The sequence below is a fragment of the Pholcus phalangioides genome, unplaced genomic scaffold, assembly GCF_987345545.1.
Source record: "Pholcus phalangioides strain wild (caught in Gottingen) unplaced genomic scaffold, Ppha-v1.0 ptg000027l_1, whole genome shotgun sequence".
Lineage (NCBI taxonomy): Eukaryota > Metazoa > Arthropoda > Arachnida > Araneae > Pholcidae > Pholcus > Pholcus phalangioides.
The window spans coordinates 1372496-1399921 of NW_028301617.1; the positions used below are offsets into that span (position 1 = coordinate 1372496).

Here is a 27426-nt window from a genome sequence, read left to right on the forward strand (position 1 = left end):
GGAATTGGGGAATCAACACTAGGATGCGCAGGACTCTTTACATCACGGTCGCACAACGTATTCTGGTGTATGGAGCCGCCATATGGGGAGCCAATGCTACCGTATCCCTACAGAAGCGCCTTGACTCAATTCAGAGGGGATATCTGCTATATATCTCTAAGGCCTACTCAACTACGCCCACAGATGCACTACAAGTCATACTGGGATTGCCCCCACTCAGTCTCCTGGTAGAATGTGAAGCCAAATTTAGCCTCTTGACCCGTCTGAAAACTCCTGTTACGCTGGGGAATGGCGAGACACTTTCCTACGTCCAGATGGAAAGGAAAATCACAGGATGGTCCCAGCATCCTTCACAATCTGTGGAGGAATGCCGCATTGACCTAAAAGGAGAAATACACCCACAGGCTGAATATAAGATCTACACTGATGGCTCCAAGACTGAGCATGGAGTGGCTTCGGCCATGGTTACCTTTCAGAATGACTTGGAGATAAGTAACTGGAGCAATAAACTCAATGATCTAAATACGGTATTTCAGGCGGAGCTGTTTGCGCTGCTCACAGCTACGCAACAGGCAAGCGCCAGCAAGAAAGAAACACACATTCTTTCTGATTCACTTTCTTCATTATATGCGGTTCTAGACCCCCTATCACGCCACATGATGGCTCGGAAAATTAGAGACCTGTTACTGCCAAATAGACATATCTATATCTCGTGGATCAAAGCGCATAGTGAAAATACTGGGAGTGAAGCAGCTGATCGGTTAGCCAAAAGAGCGACCGAAAGACCAGGAACAGATTTCTCTATCCTTCTTCCAAAGTCGTGGGCGATGAAGAAGTTGCAAAATGATCTGTTACAGAAATGGCAATCGCGATGGTCAAATGACACGAAAACAGGTCGTAAGATATATGAAGTTCTCCCACGAGTTAAATGCTCTAGTTATGGCTTGTCTAGAGAGACTATTTTATTTTTTTCAGAGCATGGCCCCTTCCCCTCCTATCTTCATCGTTTTCATAAGAGTAGGTTTTCAAGCATGTGTAAATGTGGAGGGGAGGGAACCGTCTTTCACTATGCTACGGCATGCGAGTATACCAAGGACTTTCATTTTGGCTCTACTACGCCACAGAATTACACCACTTGGAAGAAACAGTTACTGAGAAAACACTCCAGAATCGAAAGAATTAAGCGCATTATTAGATACGTCATTTCAAACGAAGACAAATTAACAGTCACGAAACAGTGCCAAAGTACGAATGTTTCAGCTCCCTCACAAGCTGATAACAACCCTTCATCAGACTCAGACTATGATCCTCTGGCATGAAATGCGATATTTTGGGATTGTCTCACGGTGTCTTTGTGCGCGACTTCTGATAGACAATGAAGTTCCTTGATTCCCGTTGCTGTCAATGGACAATGTCGCCTGTCTTGTATATATCATATATATGCTTGTATATATATGTTTATGTATCTTATATATGTGTGTCTATAGTTATTTGTGGGTCCCCTTCGTGGCCTGCTGGCGACGTGCGTATGCACCTGCCCATGTAACCTCAACTTTTTGTCTTCTTATCCGCTGGTGGTCTTTGGGTGCTTAGTGCTCCGGATATTGCATCGTTCTTCCACCATGGCCCAAACCCTCTGGGTGACCAGCTTATATCCCCTATGGGGACAGAGCGGGGGCCATGGTCGGTTTCGGGTCCTCGCGATGCGAGTCCGTCACTATGACCACTCGACCACCATAGCGGCAGAAAGGAATCGCTGCTTATGTTTTTATGTGCACCTCTATAAAACGGAAACCCGTCTAAAACGGAGAATGTTGTACACCCACGCTGAGCTGGCCTCTGGCTACGTCATGAAACGCCACGCGATGGGCGATTCCATTTATCTTCTTTCGGTAAAAAGTGGTTCGCAGGGAAACGGAGCAGGTCGGTATTTTCCGTTGGCGTTTTTTGCGCTATTTTAGCGAGTTTTTTTTTTAATCTTTTTCCCCCCGTTTCCCCCTCCTTGGAAAATGAACCCTCCCTTCGCGTGTTAAGGTCAGAGGCCAACTCAGTTATGGGCATACAATAATTCCAGTCTCTTGACCTTCCGTTTTATGCAGGTGTCACTGTATTTGACTTTTTGCAATGACCCCTGTGAATTCGGCTTCTCAGCAGAACTAATGATCTGTAGGAAACCGCAAAGGGACGAACATCCAGGAGCCTTCCCCATTGCGGGAGAGGAGCCTGCCAACGAAGTGCCGAAAAAAAAAAGCCTCTCGACCGCAAAGGGTTATAACTAGAGGACAAATTTTCCAACCACCCTGTATTTACTCTCGAGAACGACTATAATTATCAAATTACCGGAAAACAAGAATTGTGGTACGAAATTTATCACTTACATCCTTCTCCTCTGAGTATGATCCTCGACGGTAAGTTCGGTGAGAATGTGGCCGAGGCCGTCATGATCCTTCTGAGGCTCCTAGTTTATGAACACAAAAAGTAAATCTCATTTGCATGTTCGAATAGTTACGTGTTCCGACACTACGACTACATGAAACTGGCACATACGTAATGTAGTGCTCAACTTACACGGCTCTTCCGACGGTTTCGACCTTGATCCGGTTGCCACTCTGTTTGTAGTCGGTGTGGACGCACTGCCAACCCATCTCTGCGGTGACGAAGCTCCTCTCGATCTCGTACCAGCGTCCCATGAACTGTAACAGAAATGAAATTCCACGATAATCATACGACGAATATTCTAGAAAAAAAAAATACACAAAATGACATGAGCAAATGAGTTGTAGTTTGACCTTGAGGCAAGTACAGAACTTTGCCGTCGGCGGGCCACTGCGAAAAGCTTCGAGAGCCGCGTGTGGCCCCGTGAGACATGCGTTAAGACACCCCCCCCCCCTGCACTAGTCAGACCAAGAGACCGTTTGATGAAGATTCTGAAGCGTTTCTTGACCAAGTTCAACTCCATCACATTAATTTGAGTATTAACCCTCAGCGTACTCCATCATCCAGAGATGATCTGGATTTTTTTTTTGAATACATTTTTCAACATGAAGTTCTTAAAATGACGTATAGATGGCGTACGCATTATATAATCTACTTTCATTTTTATTATTTTTCTAACAGGTTTGCTCGTACTAAGTAGGTGAGGGGGTGGTAAAGTGCACGCTGCCCCCTATATCAATCATTATTTTGTTGGTGATTGGGGGTTTCCAGATCCTCTGTATCGCACTTTCTTTTCCTGTTGCATGTATTATACAATGAAACTTGTAAGAAACGAAACGTCAAGAGAGACTATTTAATATTCCATTTTAGACAGCAACAACTTTCTAATTGGAAGTTAAGAGTACTAGAGGTACAGTACGCACAACTTTTAACAGAACAATGGCGATCGATATCTTGGCCTCTTCGGTTCTAAAAGTTGTGGAATGAAGCGGTTTTCACCAAAAATTATGGTTTGTGATTTTCTACCCGACTAGTGCGCAATTCGTCTTGATGGGGGGGGGGGGGTCATCTACATATTTATTGTTGTTCAAACTTCAAAATCTTCGAAGTAAACCCTTATTTTTCCCCATCTTATCTGATTTATCGCATTGCACTTATTCTAAACATAAAATTTCATCGCCGTAAGTATAAAAACGAGAGAGATATGAGTGAAAATGTGTTTGGGGACGCTCTCAACATTGAGAAACTGAATTTGAAGGTTGATTGCAGGGGAGAAAACTCACACTTAACAAGTTTCGAACGACAAATACTCCATATGCCGCTACGCGAGTGTTTGGATTTAGGCCGCTATTGCACTATAAAAGTTTGATAAAAATCCCTTTTATAACACTTAAAAAAAAATCCAACCAATAAATCTCATCGGTTACATTCGAGCAAATACAACCGATAAGCTTATTGGCTGAATTTTTCAAGTTTCATAAACGGGAATTATATCAAACTTTTATATTGTAATCCAGGCCTTAGTGTTATATCGAACCACTGGAAGAATATATATATATATATATAACTTTCCGCTGTGGTGGTCGAATAGTGACGGACTCGCGATGCGAGGATCCGGGTTCGAACCCCACAGTGGTGGTCGGCTGAAGTTGGTTTTCTGTGGTTCCCAACTTCAAGGCGCAAATGCGAGCCGATCCCCCCGTTAAAAAGTCTCGCCACGGAGAGCAACAGTCCCACAACGATAAATCATTCAATCATAACACGTCACTCATAGTTAGAAAAACTGGTGGCAGATGGCAGCACTACACATAACAAGCATTACAGAGAAACAATAAAACTTCACGTCAGGTTTCACTACACGTACACGCACATTCCCGCATGTACCGATTCGTTGGGGGTTCCGCGGGGGGGGGGTTGCATGTGTGGTGTAGCAGTAGTAGGTAGGGCCTCCAAAAAATGGGTCTACGTCAAAACATCGCGAACACCCAGATCCCAAAAAAAGGGGTACGAATTTTCTGGTAAACCGTTAAATTAATAAAGCTTTCACTATAGTTTTCTTCATCAAACCTGCAATATTCGTTGCTACTACAATAATTGAGCGGTCGATACTCTTTCATTACGAGGATTGTTCGTAGAAGAAATTATTCTTTTATTAGAAATTATTCAATATTATACATATATGGAGGGATATATAATGATCGACATATAGGGACCGGCCAAAGCTCAACGAAAGCCCGAAATTCGGACAATGGCCGTTTCAACTGTGCCGGCCAGTTCGAGAACTAGACAACTTCGGGCTTTGGCAGTAAAACACACATATATAAGAGACATTTTGCAAATGACATATTATCTGCATCCAACATCAAATTATCCAAAACGTTTGGGGGGGATCGAATTAAACAAGTAATTTCACATTGAACTGAAATTTTTGCAAGAAACTCAAAGGGAATTCGTGATATTCGAATTAACCAAGTTCGAACTAGCCAAGTTCACCTTTATTATTTCTGTAATAAAATCTCAGAAAAATATGCGATAGCGTATAATCTTAAGGAATAAAGCAATAATAAAATAATGAAGCGCAATTAAAAATATCCGATGTCTTTTTGAAACTCAAAGCCGCTGATTATATGCAGGTAAATATGTTTATATATATATATATAAATTTTCGGCGATGTTTTTGTGACGGCGATGTTTTGACGGGCGATGATTTGACGCGATACCCCAAAAAATGGCTCGGGGATCCATGATGTTCTTAAGTCAGCCACCTCGTTGGGCAATTTGCCTGTTGTGGCGTTGTATTTGTATATAAAGTCAATTAAAAAACCATTTCCACGATACCAAAATCTGCATAATACATAGACAATCGTAATAATTTTAACTTGATGTTGGAACAACTCTCTTTTAATCACTCTTTATACCTAATTTCACCATCTGCCCCCCTGTTAATTGCTCGTAATTTAGGTTTTAATTAAATCTCCGTAACTCGAAATGTGGTAAGAATTTCTTTCCTACCTTTGCTCCATCCCTTTCATCACGGACGATCGCCGCTCCTGATGGGAATCGATTACAAATGTCTAAAAACAAAAATCTAACCACATCTTTTTCTCAACTTGATTTCTAGCTTGCACAGTATCAATCTACTTTTATTTTTTCAAAGGTTCCAAAAAGTAAAGTTTTGAGGGGTACCAACCCCCTTTTTCTAATTGGTAGTCCGGCTTCAAAGAAAGATCCTTCCATTGGGTGATGAGGATTACGTGGTCAAGGCAGTGCCGTCTTAAGGCATGGGCCCACCCGGGCACGGCCCGGGGGCCTCAAGAGAAGAGGGGCCTCACAAAAATGAGATCTTTTTGAAATGTTCGAGAATTTGCCTAGTAGGGCCTCAGAAAAATCACTTGGCCCGGGGGCCCATGATGCTCTTAAGACGGCCCTGGGTCAAGGTTCATCCCCTACGATCTTTCGAAGCATATGGGAGGAAGGCGGTTTTTTTTGTGGGGGGGGGCTGTACAAAAAAAAAAAAGAGAAGGAAAAGAAAAGAAGAAAGGAAGCAAGAAAGTCAGAAAAGGGGCACAAATTCCCAAGAAGGGATGCGTGAAATAGATGAAATAAAGCCGTAAAGTCAATTGCCTGCAGGTGGCCAGCATCCGGGCTGGACACGCAACCAACTGGGGCCAAGCAGAGCCATCTCGCCAAGGGAAAGGAGTCCAGCACCTGGGCTGGCAGCATCATCAACCGCAGGCCCACCAGAGTCACCCGGCAGCACCTGGGCTGGCCACGCCACCATCTGCGGGCTCACCAGAGCCATCCTGCCAAGAGTGACGCGGCCCAGCACCTGGGCTGGCCACGCAACCAACTGGGGCCAAGCAGAGCCATCTCGCCAAGGGAAAGGAGTCCAGCACCTGGGCTGGCAGCATCATCAACCGCAGGCCCACCAGAGTCACCCGGCAGCACCTGGGCTGGCCACGCCACCATCTGCGGGCTCACCAGAGCCATCCTGCCAAGAGTGACGCGGCCCAGCACCTGGGCTGGCCACGCAACCAACTGGGGCCAAGCAGAGCCATCTCGCCAAGGGAAAGGAGTCCAGCACCTGGGCTGGTAGCATCATCAACCGCAGGCCCACCAGAGTCACCCGGCAGCACCTGGGCTGGCCACGCCACCATCTGCGGGCTCACCAGAGCCATCTGCCAAGAGTGACGCGGCCCAGCACCTGGGCTGGCCACGCAACCAACTGGGGCCAAGCAGAGCCATCTCGCCAAGGGAAAGGAGTCCAGCACCTGGGCTGGCAGCATCATCAACCGCAGGCCCACCAGAGTCACCCGGCAGCACCTGGGCTGGCCACGCCACCATCTGCGGGCTCACCAGAGCCACCCTGCCAAGAGTGACGCGGCCCAGCACCTGGGCTGGCCACACATCAACGGACATCAGCGACACCGAAGCCTCCACGAACTTTCTGCAAATTTTTTTGTATATACGTCCGGCGGCAGACCAAATAATAGTGTCAAGACCGCGCCCAACCGGGGCAACTGTCGCGATGGGCGGTCCAATTTGTTGCTACGTCATTCGTAAAACATGGCCAACGGCAGTACTCTGTATAAAGACCGCGCCCATTCTGGGCACCTGTCACGCCGTAAGCGGTCAGAAGTGAACGAGTACATTTTGTATATACTGTATATTTTTGAATTTGCAACAATCAATAAAACTTTTTCTGGGGGGTTTTGGATCGGCGTCCGGGGGGGGGGGTGATTGGGGGCGGCGTCGACGACGTCTACTGGGTTTGTGAGGCCCTCCTGGGCGTGCCCTGGGTGGGGGGAGCTGTGGGCCGAGACTGCTCCGGGCAATGGGAGTAAGGGGACCAGGCATTACGGCCTGGAGCACCAATCTTAGAGTCGAGGGCCGGACCGGGAGGCTTGGATTCCAGGCCCTCCGGTCCGGCGTGGCTGGCCCTCTCCAGCGTGGTCCAACCCTTCCGGGTAAATGGCTTACATCCCACCAGGGACAGAGCCTGGACTACGACTGGCCTTTAAGTATTATAGGAGAGAGAGAAAAGAAGAATACGGAGCGGCTATTACGCAAACTTTGAAGGGGTCCTTTAAGTAAGCGGCCATAAAATTAAGGAGTGTTGATGGATGGAGGCGAAAGAGCATGTTTTGTACATTTAAAAGGCTCAAGTCCCCTTTTCCCTTATTATTATTATATTATATTGGGCTGGAAATTGGAACTCTCCCGCTTCATCTGATAGCGATGGCTATCGACGCCATAGCACTTAGTGCTGTTAAAAAATTAATAGTTTTAATTTTATGGAGGTTAAAAACAAACTTTTTTTTGTTATTAATTACTCTTCATTTTAGTGACTTTATATCCGTGATGGAACGAATATTTGTAGCATAATTATTTCAAACGATGTGTCACAAAGCAATTGTTTGTAATAACAAATTGTATGGTATTAATTTGTGAATTCTTTGCACGTTATTACATTTCAGCTCATGAACGTTGTCTGGGGGAATGAAACGAATTTCTGAAATAGTGAAAAATTACGAAATTTTTGTTGTTTATTTGTTTACTCGAATACTTGAACAAAAATGTTTGAGAAACTGGATCGATGACTCATGTATCGCATCACCGAGTACGTGAAACAATAATTGCCCAATCCCAGTAAAGGTATTAAAAGTGGTCATTTTCATTGGATTGGATTTGGTTTTGATTTTTGTTTTTGGCGCAAGGACCATCTAGGTCAAGCTGCGCTGCGCCAAAACAAATGTCCATGTAAAAAGAATACAAGACTTGTCATGTCAAAAGTAAAACTACAAATCGTGAAACGTAAAACAATGACATGGATCGTAAATAACTATAATCTATATATATAAAACTGATTTTCTATCTGTCTGTCTGTGTGTGTGTGTTTGTTCTCTATACAAATCTACAATTTTAGATCGATCGTCGCCAAATTTTGCATATATACCAAATGGGACCCGACTTGAACGATAGGGTAGGGCAAATGCCCCAAACGGGTAAAAAACTGTCGGGCAACAATGGTTTTTGGGCCTCAACAATCACTTTCGGAACGTTTACTTTGGTTACCGTCAGGGCCGTCTTAAGAGCATCATGGGTCCCCGGGCCAAATGATTTTTCTGAAGCGGTACGTGGCGATATATTGGCCCTTATGTGGCGAATTCTCGGAAATTTCAACCACATTTAATTTTTGTGAGGCCCTTTTTCTCTTGAGGCCCCCGCGCCGCGCCCGGGTGGGCCCATGCCTTAAGACGGCACTGGTTACCGTAGCAATGCGTTTCAGATGTGCAATCTGAATTGACAGACTTTACAATGGTTTGTCACTTCTTTAATGTTGCAAATGTATGTATAATAATACAAGATATACGGAAGACTGGATGTTGTGAAGATATTTATTATTTCAGATGTTTATTTTTTAAGGAAGGAAAAAACTCATCTCTGCCTCTACCGGGAGTCGAACCCGGGTCCCTCGATTGCCGGACGAGTGCTCTGACCACTAAGCTACAGAGGAGATAGAGATTTTCCTTCGCTAGAGCGTATATATGCCGAACGGAACCGTGCAATGGACGGTGAAACCGATCAGCTAATAGCTCATTGACGACGAGCCACCAGAGGGCTATATATATGACATGAATGTCGCTCTCCACTTGTTAATACAAGATATATGGAGGCAGAGATGAGTTTTTTTCCTTCCTTAAAAAATAAACATCTGAAATAATAAATATCTTCACAACATCCAGTCTTCCGTATATCTTGTATTAACAAGTGGAGAGCGACATTCATGTCATGTATGTATAATAGTTTGTGCCTTTATAATTGTTTGCCACTTTTTCAATCCTCCCAGTAATGAGGCTTTTTGAATAGATGCTATAATCATTTATTTTTTTGTGATAATATAATCATTATATCAGCATCACTTTGAGGGTAAGGCAAAGGATGATCCCCATAGAAATCAGTGTTAAAATTGCCGATTTTACTGTAGAAATGCGGAAATTTAGTGTGGTTTCCGCCACATCAATAATTTTAAAAATTGTATTGAATTCTCGATTTTTGAAATATATTGAGTTCGCTTAGACATACGAAGCCCAGGAGATTAAATATGAAGTAATTAGTTAGGCCGGATCTTTTAATAACATTGGACCGGTAATAACATTGATTTCAACTTTTTATTTGTATCTTCCCAAGCATGAAAATTAATGTCTCCGTATTGTCTTTTGATATTCAACTGCATAAATTCATATAGTTTAGGGTGTTTTAAAATTACGGGCCCGTAAAAAGTACGTCGAAATATTCCACAGCTTTAATTAAGCATTTTTGGAAGCAGAAACAGGCAGAGATGGATAAATTGAAGTTCAGGAGGGGGGGGGGGGAATCGAAATACCTAGCGCGTCCCTTAAAAAAGGAAAAAAGATATTCGTTTCCATGTTTCTTTAAATCTAGATTTTGTTTCTTTCATGAGTCGCAAGGAAGTCGCCATATTGGTTAACTTGCACACGGTTTGCATGCCCCTCAAAGAAAGAGGGAGATGTCACGTGATCCAAAAAAAGCCTCATTGAAGAAAACCCCGGGCAACGCCGGGTATTATAGCTAGTTTGTTATAAAAACCAATGGCTTTGATGAATTTAAAAATGCGAGATGCGTAGCAATCGTCAGATGAAATGTCCCGAAGTGAAAGGCGACTATTGCCAAAAGCGGTCGTGAAATGATGACGATGATGTGAACAAGTAAAAGCATGAGCAGTGGTCAACAGTGCCGTCTTGACGCATGGGCCCACCCGGGCACGGCCCGGGGGGGGGCCTCAAGAGAAGAGGGCCCCCCCCCCCTACAAAACGAGAACCGGTTGAAATTTTCGAGAATTAGCCAGGTAGGGCCTCAGGAAAATAACTTGGCCCCCACATAGGAGGGGGGGGGGTTGACAGGGCTCTAGCCCTGGGGCCCGGGACAGTTCTCATCATTTTTTGCTTTTTCACGCTATAAATTAATTACAGAAGGGGCCCGTTAAATGTCTGACCAAGGGACCTTCAAAAGATCCCAGCCTAGGGGCCCCGCTGCAGGATGTGGGGGCCATGCGTGGGGCCCATGATGCTCTTAAGACGGCACTGATGGTCAATGGACTTTTTTGCGTCCTCGGTAGTATAGTGGTAAGTATCCCCGCCTGTCGGTCAATGGACTTTGGCAATGTGGACACTCTGGTTGACCTTCTCTTAATAAAAGGTAAGATTGGGCGAGGCGACACACAGCGCAACCGGGCGAGCAAGACTTCCTCCTTCCGGTTGGTCCTGCAGCTCGAACGCCAAAGGCAGAGTGTGGGCTTGATGGCATGTAGTTTATTATCATTTATTTGATTGTTCCAATGATCCTGCCGATGCATCACTTCTCGAAGGACTGAAAAGTGGTCACTGGCAGGGACAAAAAAAAGTACTGTCGATTTTCGATGTTGTTCGAGCTGCGGTGTCTGCTTTCTCATTGCCCGGTAATCCTACATGACCTGGTACCCAGTAAAATTTCACTGTGGTACCATGATGAATGAATGAGGTGATGCATTTCATGAGAGAAATGGCATGAATGAATGGATGAGTGTGGGGAGTGTGTGAAGGAACACAGTGCCTGTAATGAGCTTAGAGAGTCGCTATGGATCAGTGTTTCTCAACCGCCGGGCCGCGGCCCGGTACTGGCCCGTGGCATCATTCATACCGGGCCGCGACTGATCTGCCCCGTTTCCTTTTCCCGCATTCACGTTCCGTTAATCATGTGTTTCACCGGGCCTTCCACTTACAAAAATGAATGAAACCGGGCCGCGGGCTTCCAAAGGTTGAGAACCACTGCTATAGATGATGCATCGTCGGTGGCGTTTGAACCGTGTATGACGGAGGGCCTGAATGATAGCGTATAGTTCCGCCGGATAAATAGGGAATGTGTCAGCAGATGTTGGCACAACCGACATGGCCAGGGCTCTTGTTCGTCTGTTCCCTGATTGGCATGTAACAATACCATGTCTCAAGACCTGTGAAGTGCCCTTGAGTCCTGCCTGTATTAGTTTCCTTTAGCACCAACATATGATCCTCTGGTTGGCGGGTGCTCCGGGGTGTTCGTGGTCGCACTGGGGATTTGTGTCGGCGGGCGGGAGGGGGGGGGGGTCCAGTTCTTTGTTTGCCTGTGTGGTTGATTTTGGGGACCCCCCCCCCCCCCCCCCGTGAAGAGAGATGATATCACAATCCGGCGGTGACCTTTCGGTTGGAAATTCCTTGGATTATGGGAACGGGGACCGGGTCACCGTTCGGTTAGGATGTTAGGGGCCGTTCAAGTATTACGTCATCATCGATGGGGGGGGGGAGGTTTCCGATTCGCTGACTTTTGATGACAAAGGGGGAGGGTGGGGGTTGGATAATGCTTACGTCATCAACCACCCTTTATGAAAATATGAGTTGGATTCAGAGGGGCAGAGCTGATGACGAAATTTTGCTGACAAGGGGGGGGGGGTCAGCGTTTTGCTGACTTTTGCTGACGGGGGGGGGGTCAAAAAGGGCTAAAAATTTGCTTACGCAATACTTGAACGGCCCCCCCTTAGGATGTATATTCAAATATATACACACACACAAGGGACCAGATTTCCGACGTTCCCCCACTATTATCGGGTGTTTCGATGTGTCTCTCCAGCAGAATCATTTCCACTGTCATTTTCAATCGAATTTGCCTACAAGAACGTGCTTTGCTTGTGCAACGTTTCTACGATACGTTTCTGTGATTCCGCGCGCCGAGTGCTCCCGTCTGCCACCGTGAATGGTTGCCGTCGGGTCCCGGGTTCGAACCTGGGGAGGAATATAGATAACAAAGCATTTCCCCCCCCCCCAACGGAGTCGAGGCGACGGGGAGATGGCTCCTTCGTTTCCAACCCAACTCGTTAACGGCAATAAGGGGGCCATTCAAGTATTACGTAAGCAGGGTTTTCAGCCATTTTTGACACCCCCCCCCCCTGTCAGGAAAATTTCGTCAGCAGCTTAAAATGCTTCATATCTTCAAAAATGGGTGGTTGATGACGTAAGCACCATCCAAACTCCCCCCCCCCCCGTATCAAAAGTCAGCAAATCCGAACCCCCCCCCCCCCCGATGCTGACGTAATACTTGAATGACCCCTAAACTGCAGTATAGCGATGTGGCTGCAGTCGGTGCGTGAGAGAAGAGAAAAGAAATGGGTATGCCAGTGGGTTTTTTGAACTTTTCTTACCCCGCGGCACACTTGAAGCAGCCACGGTTACAGTTTCCGCGGCACACACTTCAATTGAGGGTTTAGAAAGAAAGTGCAGTTTTGATTATTTAATTACTAACCCAGGTGAAAATAATTCATTACTAAATCGTGCTTTATGGCGATAAACCCTCTTGACGCAAAATTACAGTCGAATCCCGTTTTAACGAACACTTTTCTAATCCTCCAGCTAAGTTTACATAGGAACAACGCAGAAAACTGGAATTACCTTATAACGAAGTGATTTCTCCGGTATTTTGGAGTTCGTTATAACGGGATTCGACTGTATAAGTTATAAAATTGTGGTTTTGGACTCTTTAAGAAATAATTTATTCGATTTCTTTTGAAAAACAGTCGTGGTACAACTACGATCCTCTTACGGCACAGCTGCTCGAAAACCCTGGGCTACGCGGAGATTTCCTTCATAATTGAGACTTCGTAATACAGTCGATCCATTATAACGTTTATCCATTTATAACGTTTTTCAAAAAAAAAACAAAAAAAAAAACCCTCATGCAAAAACGTTGTAAGCGTTGAGAACGCTTCAAACAGGAAATCTCAATGCGTATCAGTAGCATTTGCGACCACAAAAATCGGTCGTTCAAAGCGGGAAAACGTTCTTATATATATACTAGCTATAATACCCGACAAACCAGTCACGACCCAGGTTCTGTCCCTCCAGGGATATAAGCCTTTTGCCCTTGCGGGTTGGGTCGCGCTGGGGGATAGCTATAATACCCGGCGCTGCCCGGCTTTTCTTCAATGAGGATTTTTGGAGATCACGTGACATCTCCCTCTTCCTTTGAGGGGCATGCAAACCGTGTCTAAGTTAACCAATATGGCGACTTCCCGCGGGTCTCGTGAAAGAAACAAATCTAGATTTCAAGGAACGTAGAGATGAACATTCTTTCTTTCCCTTTTTGAAATGCGCTAGGTATTTCGATCACCCCTCCCGAACTTCAAGTTATCTGCCATTTATACAGTAAAATCGGCAATTTTAACCACTGATCACCCTTTACCTGACCCTCAAAGCGATGATGATTATGGCATCCATTAAAAAAAAGTCTCCTTACTATTAGGATTGAAGAAGTGGCAAACCATTATAAAGGCATAAACTGTCATACATATTGTAACAGGATTAGAGAAGTAACAAACCCCATTGTAAATGCATGTACACGTCGGAACCACGGTAACCAAAGTAAACGTTCGGAAAGTGATTGTTGAGGCCCGAAAACCATTGTTGCCAGACAGTTTTTTTGCCCGTTTGGGGCGTTTGCCCTGCTCCGACGAAATTTTAAAGTAGCCTATCGTTCAAGTCGGGGTCCCATCGGTGGAGGCAAAGTCATAGAGCAACAATAGATTTGATCATTTATTCACCTTTTTTGTCAGTCATTTTCTCACATTTCGGAGGAGGGGGGGGGGACCAGACCCCCCCCCCGCCCTCTCGCTAAGGCTTTGAAAGAGGAGAGATAGGAGATAAAGTCGTTGGAGACGTGTTCTCCGATAATGTTGCGCAACTTGTCGCTCTACAATTTGAGCGATTTGTTGCTCAACTTATTATATGATTGCGGACATACCTTAACAATGCAAGTGACCCGAGAAGAGGGGCCAGAGAATCCTGGCATAAGAGAATGAGCGCGCGCGCATTCACGCAAAAGGTTCACAATTTGACTACACGTTGTAACATTTTGCACAAACTTTGCTTTTGTATCCATAAATGTCGTCTTATTCGAACTACAGTCGAATCCCGTTTTAACGAATACCGTTTATAGCAAAAAAAAAAAATCTTTTTTTTTTTAACGAACACTTTTCTAATCCCCCCCCCCTCCCTAATATGAGTTTACATAGGAACAATGCAAAAATATGAAATTCCTTTATAACGAAATCATTTCTCCGGTTTCTTGGAGTTCGTTATAACGGGATTCGACTGTATATTATTATTATTATTATATTTGATGGGAAAATAATTTCAGAATCAATGAAATGCCCTCGTTTGTCATGGGAAATTTCCATTTTACCCGCGGTGTCTTAAAGATTGAAGGGTCCCCCCACCCCCCCCCCGGTTCCATGCACACGCAAACATAAGTGATATTCGAATATTTAGCAACTTACGTCTTGGGCGGAGAAGCTCTCTTGAGTCGGAGGTTCTTGACAGGGTCCAAGGAGAAGGGTCTGGGTGAAAACCAGCGTCACCTGACTCGAGAATAGAGCCGCCAACACCAGGAACGCGACAGCCATGTTTCCGTGCGTATGGACGACTAACAAAAACCGATGAGACAGAGATGACTTTGAGGAACTTCTGACCTATGGGCCCCCCCCCCCCTTGTGTTTTTTGGCCCCCGGTGATCGTCTTCGGACCGGATCCAGAGACCAGCTCTGTCTCTTCTTTATACCCGGGAAGTGAACTTGATATCGCGTTACTAGGTTAATGGCTTCGGGCGACAAGAAAAAACGTAACTCGATTCGCATTTATTTTTATCTCTCTCTGTCTCGAACATGTCGTCCATGTTTTTTAAATGTTAGATGACGAAAACGAAATAAAAAAATGCATAGCGTACAGGCACTCGCCATCCTGGAGTTGGGGGGGGGGGGGCTGGGATCTTGCAGCCACCGTGATAAATCCACGCTCTTCTTCTTCTACAGCAGAGAGGTCTTGAACCTTTCTCTGCTCGCGCGAGCACTGCTCGTAAAAGTCCATCAAAAGAAGAGCACCTTTTCGGCAAGTTTGACAGACCGAATGCAGGGCGATTTTAATTCTAGAATGTAATTTTGTACAAAGTGTTTAATATCGAGACGTTGATCTAGTGCTCGCGAGCGCGAAATCGGACATGGGTACCCGGCACTACCTCCTGTATACATATATATAGAGGGTAGTGATATCGGGCACGAAGGGGGGATCTCCTTGGTGCTCGCGAGCAACAAGTTGAAGACATGGACCCCTGGGAGGGGGTTCATGGCACTGACAGGGCTCCAGCCCCGTGGATTCTCATCATAGTTTTTCACCCTATAAATTCACTATGGCGGGGGGGGGGGGCGTGAAAAGTCTCAGCCTAGGGGGGCTCTGCTCCAAGATGTGGGGGAGGGGGGGGAAGGCGATGGTTGAAGATGATCTACAGGGTGTCCCAAATTGTTCGCACAGCGGACATTTCTATAACCGTGGACTTTATATACTTTCAATTGCAAAAAAAAGTTTCCAAATGACGTGCAATTACTTAAAACCTTGAGATTTGTTTGAGGGGCCGTTAACATAAAAAAAAGCAAAGAAGATACCTTTTCATATGGACACCCTGTGTTCAAAAACCCAATTAGAAAGTTGGTGCTCTGTCTCTTCTGAGGCCGAAGAATTAATAAATTTCAGAATCACTCAAAGAAATAATTTCAGAATCACTGAGAGAGAGAAGTAATTTCAGAAACATTCAAAGAAATAATTTCAGAATCACTGAGAGAGAGAAGTAATTTCAGAAACATTCAAAGAAATAATTTCAGAATCATTCGGAGAAATAATTTCAGAATCACTGAGAGAGAGAAGTAATTTCAGAAACATTCAAAGAAAAAATTTCAGAAACATTCAAAGAAATAATTTCAGAATCATTCGGAGAAATAATTTCAGAATCACTCACACAGAGAAATAATTTCATAATCATTCGGAGAAATAATTTCAGAATCGCTCACACAGAGAAATAATTTCAGAATCACTCACACAGAGAAATAATTTCAGAGTCGCTCACACAGAGAAATAATTTCAGAATCATTCGGAGAAATAATTTCAGAATCATTCGGAGAAATAATTTCAGAATCATTCGGAGAAATAATTTCAGAATCATTCGGAGAAATAATTTCAGAATCACTGAGAGAGAGAAGTAATTTCAGAAACATTCAAAGAAAAAATTTCAGAAACATTCAAAGAAATAATTTCAGAATCATTCGGAGAAATAATTTCAGAATCACTCACACAGAGAAATAATTTCATAATCATTCGGAGAAATAATTTCAGAATCGCTCACACAGAGAAATAATTTCAGAATCACTCACACAGAGAAATAATTTCAGAGTCGCTCACACAGAGAAATAATTTCAGAGTCGCTCACACAGAGAAATAATTTCAGAATCATTCGGAGAAATAATTTCAGAATCATTCGGAGAAATAATTTCAGAATCACTGAGAGAGAGAAGTAATTTCAGAAACATTCAAAGAAAAAATTTCAGAAACATTCAAAGAAATAATTTCAGAATCATTCGGAGAAATAATTTCAGAATCACTCACACAGAGAAATAATTTCAGAATCATTCGGAGAAATAATTTCAGAATCGCTCACACAGAGAAATAATTTCAGAATCGCTCACACAGAGAAATAATTTCAGAATCGCTCACACAGAGAAATAATTTCAGAGTCGTTCACACAGAGAAATAATTTCAGAATCATTCGGAGAAATAATTTCAGAATCATTCGGAGAAATAATTTCAGAATCATTCGGAGAAATAATTTCAGAATCATTCGGAGAAATAATTTCAGAATCACTGAGAGAGAGAAGTAATTTCAGAAACATTCAAAGAAAAAATTTCAGAAACATTCAAAGAAATAATTTCAGAATCATTCGGAGAAATAATTTCAGAATCGCTCACACAGAGAAATAATTTCAGAGTCGCTCAAACAGAGAAATAATTTCAGAATCGCTCACACAGAGAAATAATTTCAGAATCGCTCACACAGAGAAATAATTTCAGAGTCGCTCAAACAGAGAAATAATTTCAGAATCATTCGGAGAAATAATTTCAGAATCATTCGGAGAAATAATTTCAGAATCATTCGGAGAAATAATTTCAGAATCATTCGGAGAAATAATTTCAGAATCATTCGGAGAAATAATTTCAGAAATAATTAGAGAAATAATTTCGGAATTAATGAACATTCATATTTGATGAAAAAATAATTTTCAGAACTGACAATTTTTTACTTTGATAATCACACAAACCCCCCCCCCCCCTCCCTGCAACATGAATGACATACGTCTGACTTCTACACATTATGTGGATAATTCTTGTTTAATTGGAAGTGTACGCCTGAGGTTCAACCGTTCTCTATTAAAATGCGGCCAAGGGCAATTATGGAATTTCCCCGTATATAAAAGGACCCCCCAAAATTCGTGTTTGCTCAGTGCCCGAACTTGAAAGGAAACAGACCCCCCCCCCCCCCAATACCTTCTAGAGCAGGTATCTCTGTTCTAGAAGGTATTATCCGCACGAAATTTAACAGTAAAATGATTCTAGACGGAAAAAAAGCGAAACGGTTACCCTTAAGAAAAGCGGGATGTATGGTCAGGAGTGTTTTGCTCAGTGAACGACGTGAATTACTGATCCAAAAATGGTTCATCACAGGTTTCTTTCCCTTGGCTGAGGTGCCAGGGGTCGTCTTCACGGGTGGCGCAAGAGGCGTTGCATCCGGGCGGCCGGTGAACTCTAGCCGCCCCCGCACCGAGCTGAAACGTATCACTGATCTCCACTCCGTCATCATTAATGTTCACTCCGCAGAGAAAGTGATCCCAGATTAAAATCTGTCCACGTAATCAAGGAGGCCGCAATTGATAAATGGGAAGGTGAGATTCCGTCACGTGATTAATGAGCCACACGGTGATTGCTCCAATTGGATCTGAGGGGAGAGAGTATAATGAGATGGCTCTGGAGCGTGTCCATCTAAATATTAGAGGTCTTCAACTCGTGGCCCGCGAACCAAATGCGGGCCTCGGCGCTCTTTGCCGCGGCCCGCCGTCCATTTCGAGTGAATATTCATTTACAACTGTGAAGGACGAGTAATAAATAGAGGAAAAGTATTCGATAAAGACGTCTCAGAATTCTTGCGAAGTCATTTCAGAATAATTGGAAGTAATTATTTCGTAATTGATGAAAGTTTATTAGTTAATGAAAAATATATTTCATCATTTACTCTGAATTTTCACTAATGCTGGAAATATATATGCAGTCAAACCTCCTTAATGAGTCACTCTTGGGAGAGCAAAAATGTGACTTGGTAAGCGGAGTGACTCGTTAAACGGAGAAAGCCATAGCTGTGTCAGTTCCTGCCTGAGGACAATTGGGACTTCCAAAAAGTGACCCGGTAAGCGGAGTGACGTGTTAACCGGGTGACGCACAAACGAGGTTTGACTGTATATATATATATTTTTTTTTCATTTATTCCAAAATGTTATATAATCGATTATTTTCTAAATAATTCTTTCATTACTCCTAGAATTTTTTTCTTCGATTTATTCTGGAATTATTTTTTCTAAATTTTCAGTTATATTCTGGAGTTCATTCATTCAAAAAATTTTCGCCAATTCTGGAACAACTGTATTTCTTTAATTTATCCTGGTATTATTTTCTTCGTCTGTTCCTTGAAAATTACAATTCAGAAGAAATAATTACAAAACCAATGAAGCAAATAATAATTTTTTTGATTGATTCTGAAATTATTTCTCTAATCGATTCGAAATTATTTTAATTCATTCTGAAATTATTTCTTTAATCGATTTGAAATTATTTCTTTAATCGGTTCGAAATTATTTCTTTAATCGATTTGAAATTATTTCTTTAATCGATTCGAAATTATTTCTTTAATTGATTCTGAAATTATTTCTCTGAGTGATTCTGAAATTATTTCTTTAATTGATTCTGAAATTATTTCTTTAATTGATTCTGAAATTATTTCTCTGAGTGATTCTGAAATTATTTCTCTGAGTGATTCTGAAATTATTTCTCTAATCGATTCGAAATTATTTCTTTAATCGATTTGAAATTATTTCTCTAATCGATTCGAAATTATTTCTTTAATCGATTTGAAATTATTTCTTTAATCGATTCGAAATTATTTCTTTAATCGCTTTGAAATTATTTCTTTAATTGATTCAGAAATTATTTCTCTGAGTGATTCTGAAATTATTTTTCTGAGTGATTCTGAAATTATTTCTTTAATTGATTCTGAAATTATTTCTTTAATTGATTCTGAAATTATTTCTTTAATTGATTCTGAAATTATTTCTTTAATTGATTCTGAAATTATTTCTCTGAGTGATTCTGAAATTATTTCTTTGAATGTTTCTGAAATTATTTCTCTGAGTAATTCCGAAATTATTTCTCTGAGTGATTCTGAAATTATTTCTCTAATCGATTCTGAAATTATTTCTTTAATCGATTCTGAAATTATTTCTTTGAATGTTTCCGAAATTATTTCTCCGATTGATTCTGAAATTATTTCTCCGATTGATTCTGAAATTATTTCTTTAATTGATTCTGAAATTATTTCTTTAATTGATTCTGAAATTATTTCTTTAACTGATTCTGAAATTATTTCTTTGAATGTTTCTGAAATTATTTCTCTGAGTGATTCCGAAATTATTTCTCCGATTGATTCTGAAATTATTTCTTTGATTGATTGTTTCGATTATTCTAGAATTATTTCATTTATTTACTCTAGAATTTATCCTAAAACTATATATATATATATATATATATATATATATATATATATATATATATATATTCGGAAACATTCAAATATATATATATATATATATATATATATATATTTCATTCATTTATTCTAGAATTTGTCCTAGAACTATTTCATTCATTTATACTAAAATTATTTCATTCATTTATACTAAAATTATTTCATTCATTTATACTAAAATTATTTCATTCATTTATACTAAAATTATTTCATTCATTTATACTAAAATTATTTCATTCATTTATACTAAAATTATTTCATTCATTTATACTAAAATTATTTCATTCATTAATTTTGGAATTATTTCATTCATTAATTTTGGAATTATTTCATTCATTAATTTTGGAATTATTTCATTCATTAATTTTGGAATTATTTCATTCATTAATTTTGGAATTTTTTCATTCATTAATTTTGGAATTATTTCATTCATTAATTTTGGAATTATTTCATTCATTAATTTTGGAATTTTTTCATTCATTTATTCTAAAATTTGATCCTGAATAATAATCTTTCATCAATATTCCGAAAATATTTCATTAATTCCAGAATTAATCGTTCTTCAATGTTTACAACCATTTTCTGAAAATCATCAGCGGGCCACGACAAAAAAAAGTTCCGAGGGCCAATTGCGGCCCGCGGGCCATGCGCCGAAGACCACTCTTGCAGTAGGGCAATGGATTAATTGCTGGAATCGGAATCTCTCCCTCGAATGAAATTGATCAACCCTGGTGTTATCGCGATTCGTTCTACATTCAGAGTCGGAAACATTTACATGTCGAAGGACCATTACTCGCACCGAATCTACTCTCGCGACAGTCGGGTTAATGACGTCGAATCTGATCGCCAGATGATGCCGCGGCCATTAATATAACTTCCCGTGTTATCTCATTTCAACTTTGAGCTTGTTTTCTGCTGTCAGATTCGACCTTGAACTTGGAGTATTTGACCTACTGGTTTGGGTCGATCCAGAACCGGCTCTTGGTGAACTGTTTAGCACGGATTCTGTCGTTCTTTTTCTGATGAGCTACGGGGTCTCCGCACGAGTTGCTTTTCTTTCCGAGTCCGATCTGTACGTGCCTGTCATCAGTTGTGACCTCGTCTCATCGTGCAAATTATAACTCGATAATAATTTGGAACCTTTCCCAATCCGATCGCAGATAACTGATTTGAAATCAGAAACTCTTGGCCATCGTGATAACACGCGCGCGCAATGACTCTTTTTCAACAGTTAAAACCATTTATCTTTATAATTTTCACGTCTTGAACGTCATTATTAGGTTTCGGTTGTACAGAAATTCCGATAATTATAGGTATAATTAAGATAATTATCATCAAAATACGATATTTTTCCGTGATATCTCTGGCGCATGTATCGGGATGGTGTGGGAGTTTTTTTTTTTTTTTCCGATTTTTTTAGTCATCTTATATATAAGTTATTGTTATCAGTTTTATTTTGATTATCGCGTTGATAAATATTGTTATCAAAGATTAGAAAAAAAATCCTTAGAACCGCGTAAAAATTGTTATGCCTGTGATTATGGTTTTATTTTCGGAAATTATTGTGTAATTTTGAAAAGTGATCACATCACATTTAAACATGAGTGGGGGGATCATAGGGAACATTGCACCCCCCCCCCCTTTCACGTGAAAGGCAGAGCCGGCTGATCCAATGCATACGCGTATACATGAATTGACATCATCATTGTGCCTTCCCCTTCTCCCCAGCAATCGTCATCATGCCCCCCCTCCCAGACTTTCAAGCCTCCTCCTATTTATTCAAAAGACGTTTTACCCGTAATTATCGCGTTGAAGAATTGTTACCCTTTGATTATGCGATAATTAGGGTGAAATATGAATATAAGAGTGGTTATCGTTTGAAAAATCCTTATCCGCTAGATTGTGCAGTTATCAGATTGGTATATTGTATCCCCGTGTAGCAGTTGTGTTATCATATCGTGATGGAAAATTGTCAATTGCGTGATAATCACGGTGAGACGTTGTTATCCGTTCAATTGCAAAATTATCGCGTTGAGATAAGTTATCCGTTCAATTGAGAGATTATCACGTTGAGGCATTGCTATCCAATAAATTGCATACTCATCACGTCGAGGCATTGCTATCCAATAAATTGCATACTCATCACGTCGAGGCATTGTTATCCGTTCTATTGCGTGATTATCGCGTTGAGGTATTGTAATCCGCTCAATTGCCTAATCATCACATTGAAGCAATTGTGGAGTCATCATGTTGAGACATTGTGATCCGTTTCATTGCGTAATCGTCACGTTTTACACGTTCAATTGCGTGATTGTCAGGTTAGAACATTGCCATCCATTTAATTGCGTTATTATTACGTTAAGACATTGTTATTCGTTCGATTCCGTTATCTTCTCAGGTCAACACGTTGCTATGTGTTCAATTGCTTGATCGTCACGTTGAGGCATTGTTATCCGTTTCATTGCTTGATTATACCGTTCAGAAAATTTTACATGTGCTCAATCACGTAATTATTACGTTTTTATATAGACATTGACATCTACGAATAAATAATTTTCAAAATTAGTAATGCGTTATCTCTTCGTCCTGCTATGCGAATTAATCCGATATTTGATGGGAATTATTTTCGAGCAAAATTAAAGACAATTAGTTCCAAACCAGAAACTGTGGCAACACTGTAGCTATTTCTGCCATTTGGAATTATCTTAAGATAAAAATTATTTCTCATCTATATATATAATTGGCATTATCATGCCCGAAAATTCTTATACTAATTGCAGTTATAGAAAAATCAGATAATGATCGGTAATTAAAATAATTATAATTAGGACACGATGTTTACTGACATCTCTGCTACTATCGAAAATTCATCTCTGAAAATTTTCTATCCCTGCACTTGTGAAGTTATTACGTTGAGGACATTGTTATCTATTCAATCGCGTGGTTATCAAGTTGAGAAAATGTTTTCCGTTCAATTGCATTATCATCACGATATTGTTATCCGTTGAATTGCGTTACCATCACGACATTGTTATCATCTCTGAAAATTTTCTATCCCTGCACTTGTGAAGTTATTACGTTGAGGATATTGTTATCTATTCAATCGCGCGGTTATCAAGATGAGAAAATGTTTTCCGTTCAATTGCATTATCATCACGATATTGTTATCCGTTGAATTGCGTTACCATCACGACATTGTTATCATCTCTGAAAATTTTCTATCCCTGCACTTGTGAAGTTATTACGTTGAGGACATTGTTATCTATTCAATCGCGCGGTTATCAAGTTGAGAAAATGTTTTCCGTTCAATTGCATTATCATCACGATATTGTTATCCGTTGAATTGCGTTACCATCACGACATTGTTATCATCTCTGAAAATTTTCTATCCCTGCACTTGTGAAGTTATTACGTTGAGGATATTGTTATCTATTCAATCGCGCGGTTATCAAGATGAGAAAATGTTTTCCGTTCAATTGCATTATCATCACGATATTGTTATCCGTTGAATTGCGTTACCATCACGACATTGTTATCATCTCTGAAAATTTTCTATCCCTGCACTTGTGAAGTTATTACGTTGAGGACATTGTTATCTATTCAATCGCGCGGTTATCAAGTTGAGAAAATGTTTTCCGTTCAATTGCATTATCATCACGATATTGTTATCCGTTGAATTGCGTTACCATCACGACATTGTTATCATCTCTGAAAATTTTCTATCCCTGCACTTGTGAAGTTATTACGTTGAGGATATTGTTATCTATTCAATCGCGCGGTTATCAAGATGAGAAAATGTTTTCCGTTCAATTGCATTATCATCACGATATTGTTATCCGTTGAATTGCGTTACCATCACGACATTGTTATCATCTCTGAAAATTTTCTATCCCTGCACTTGTGAAGTTATTACGTTGAGGACATTGTTATCTATTCAATCGCGCGGTTATCAAGTTGAGAAAATGTTTTCCGTTCAATTGCATTATCATCACGATATTGTTATCCGTTGAATTGCATAATTATTACGTTGAGATATTGTTATCCGTTAAATTTCGTTATCACGTCGAGATATTGTTATCCGTTCAATTGCGTTATCATCACGTCGAGACAGTGTAGCATTATCACCCTTCAATTGCATTATCATCATGTAGATATATTGTTATCTCTTCGATTGCGTTATCATCCTGTCGAGTCTTTCAATCCGCTAAATTGCGTAATTTTCACGTTGAGGCATTGTTATCCTTACAATTCCGTAATTATCCCGTGCCTTTGGGACCATTTTCGATCGAATTCGAGGCAATCGATTCGAAACCAGAAAAGCTGCGATAACACTGCAACTGTTTTTTCCAATGATTAATTATTTCAAGGGGAAAATTATTTCTTACATTCATAATTGTGATTATCTCACTTGAAAATATTCTCCACTATGAGGTTTTACTTGTAAAATATTCCAATCATGACCATTAATTAAGATAAATAGCATTACAATGCGATGTTCCCGAAATTTCTGGAAAAAGCTCCATCAACTTGTTATCACTAACGACAAAAAAATATGAGTCTAAACACGTTTTTATTGTGATTATCTCGTTGATGGATTGTTATCTTATTTAACAGCGTGGTTATCACGCTTTAAAGTTTTTCATTTTTATAATTACGTAAAAATTACGCCAGCGAATGCGGTTGTCTTGTCGGAATATTGCCTTTTTGATCGTTATCATTACATTTAAAAGTCATCTTACAAATGATTATCACGTCGAAAAATTGTTATCCTTTGACTGTGCCGTTATCCAAATCCATAAAATTGCGTAATTAACACGTTGAAAATTTGAAATCCTGGAGATTCTCGTGCTGTTTATCACGTTGCAAAAATCCAAATCTGCGCAACTGTGTGTGGTTATCATGTTAAAAAAAAAATTGTTATACATGCAATTGTGCCGTTATCAGGTTCAAAATTTGTTACGAATCTTGTTGGTTAATTTTTGAATTAATTAACAACGGAATAACTTATTAATTGTTGAATTTTTGATTGTGCGATTATCATGTAAGAAAATTGACAACCGTAAAATTGTGCGGTTATCACGCTGAGAAATACCTACTCGAAGAATTGTGTATGATTATCGCCTTAAGAAATTCTTACCCTCGAGAATGTACGGGGTGATTATAAAAAAACTATCCCGACATATGGGCCCCTAACTATCATACCATTCACAGAAACTGAATGAAATTTTGGCATAAGGTATTTTGAGGTATGCGCTCAAGAATGATATGGAAAACAACAGTGTCACTCTAACTGTTACGGTTACAGTGAGAAAATATCAAATGGCAACACCAAGTTTTTTGTATTGGAATGCGATCTCCATACTGAAAAACACTAAATAGCGTTGGAATGGCACCTGTAGCACGAAAATCCCCGGAGCTAGGCAAGGAAAAAGGACTTTGCCGTGCACCAGAGCATTAATGTTCGTTTCATTCGTCACACCATTTCTTCGATCCCAGCCTGATTAGTCCTGCACGAGGTCATGTGGAAAACACAATAAAATGCTTTATTTTATGCTGCTTCTCTGTCCTTATTGGTTGTCCTCACTTTTAGCCTATCTACCGCCGGTGATTTTCGTGCTACAGTTGCCGTTCAAACGCTATTTAGGGTTTTTCACAATGCAGATCACATTCCAATACAAAAAACTTGGTGTTGCCATTTGATATTTTCGAAATTTTCTCACTGTAACCGTAACTGTTAGAGTGACACTGTTGTTTTCCATATCATTCTTGAGCGCATACATCAAAATACCTTATGCCAAAATTTCATTCAGTTTCTGTGAATGGTATGATAGTCCCATATGTCGGGATAGTTTTTTTATAATCACCCTGTATATAGTTATCATCTTGAAAACTATTTCCACAATTATGCGGTTGTCACCCAGATAGAATTTCACCCACGCACACAATTATGTGGTTACTCATGGAATTTTTTTTTTTTTTTATCCGTGCAACCACGTGATTATCAGGTTGAAAAATTGTTATCCTTGCAATTTTGTGGTAATCAACTTGAGAAAAATTGTTATCTTTCATACTGTCGGGTTTATCGCATTGAAAAATTCTCATCCTCGAAGTTGTGTGTGGTTATTGTTATCTGTACAACCATTTTATCAGGATGAAGTTTTTGAATGATAAAAAATGATCACGTTTGAAATATCCTCGTTTTAAAAATGATTATCGCGCATGCGTGAAATCTGATTTCCAAAGAGAGTTATTTTTTAGTTATGAGTCGGGGGGTCATTCAAGTATTACGTCAGCATCGATTGGGGGGGGGGGGTGTCCAATTTGCTGGATTTTGAAGACTAGAAAAACCTTTCCCTTGTTTGTGGGTGCCTGAACTACCATTAGCCCTATTGATATGCTCGCTACAGAACCACTTTGGTGATCTCCATATGTTCCGCGGATCCTTCAAATGATCTGGAAAGTGTGTCCGGGCCGCTCAAGTGCTATAGAAATGTGTCGCGGCCAGCTTAAGTGCTCTGGAACCGTCACTCATGTGTTCCGCAATTGTACCGCGGGTAACTTGAGCGATGGTGAACTGCACTGAAGGCCGCTTATCTGCTCCCAAAACCGTGCCACGTGTCACGCTAGGGATCTTTAAATGTGCCACAGGCCGCTTAAGTGTTCTGGAACAGCGTCGCGGATCGCTTCACGTGCCACGAGCCTACTTGAGTGATTTAAAAATGTTCCACGGGCCGCGTCAATGCTCTGGAATTGGGCTACTGGCCACTTCAGCGATCTGTAAATGTGCCGCTCAGTTCATTTTTACAAAATTAGGTTTGAGGTGGTGGGCCACATTGGCTTGGAGAGTGGGTCGCAACGAGTTTTGAGTTAGCCTAACTAGGCTAATTTTCTGCGGGGGAGGGGGGGGGGAAGAAGAGGAGACAAGCTGTCCTATCCTATGCCCTCCCCCTCCCCGCGTACATCTCTGATTCCAATATGCGTTAGGAGGTTGGGAGGGCAGTGCTGACGAAATTTTGCTGAAGGGGGACCAAAAACGGCTAAAAATCTGCTCACGTGATACTTGAATGACACATGTGGTTGATGACGTAAGCAACCTTCAAACCCCCCCCTCCCCCTTGTCATCAAAAGTCAGCAAATCCGAAACCCCCTGCCCCCCCCCTCCGATGCTGACGTAATACTTGAATGACCCCTTAGGAATAATATATAAACACGCGCTTCAATAACCTTGCGTTTTTA

The 27426-nt window shown here is 41.0% G+C and overlaps 1 protein-coding gene across 1 annotated transcript in view; it reads right to left on the reverse strand.

Annotated features, from left to right (window-relative positions):
- The window catches only part of LOC149068031 (apolipoprotein D-like), a 38672-nt gene extending 23659 nt beyond the window's left edge, over positions 1 to 15013 (reverse strand). The window contains exons 1-3 of the mRNA XM_089251782.1: positions 14798 to 15013; positions 2569 to 2693; positions 2379 to 2458 (exon numbers count right to left, since the gene is read on the reverse strand). Coding sequence (XP_089107908.1) covers positions 2379 to 2458; positions 2569 to 2693; positions 14798 to 14923 — 331 coding nt within the window. The 5' untranslated portion in view covers positions 14924 to 15013. The remainder of the gene's footprint in view (positions 1 to 2378; positions 2459 to 2568; positions 2694 to 14797) is intronic.
- Between the last annotated feature and the right edge of the window lie 12413 nt (positions 15014 to 27426).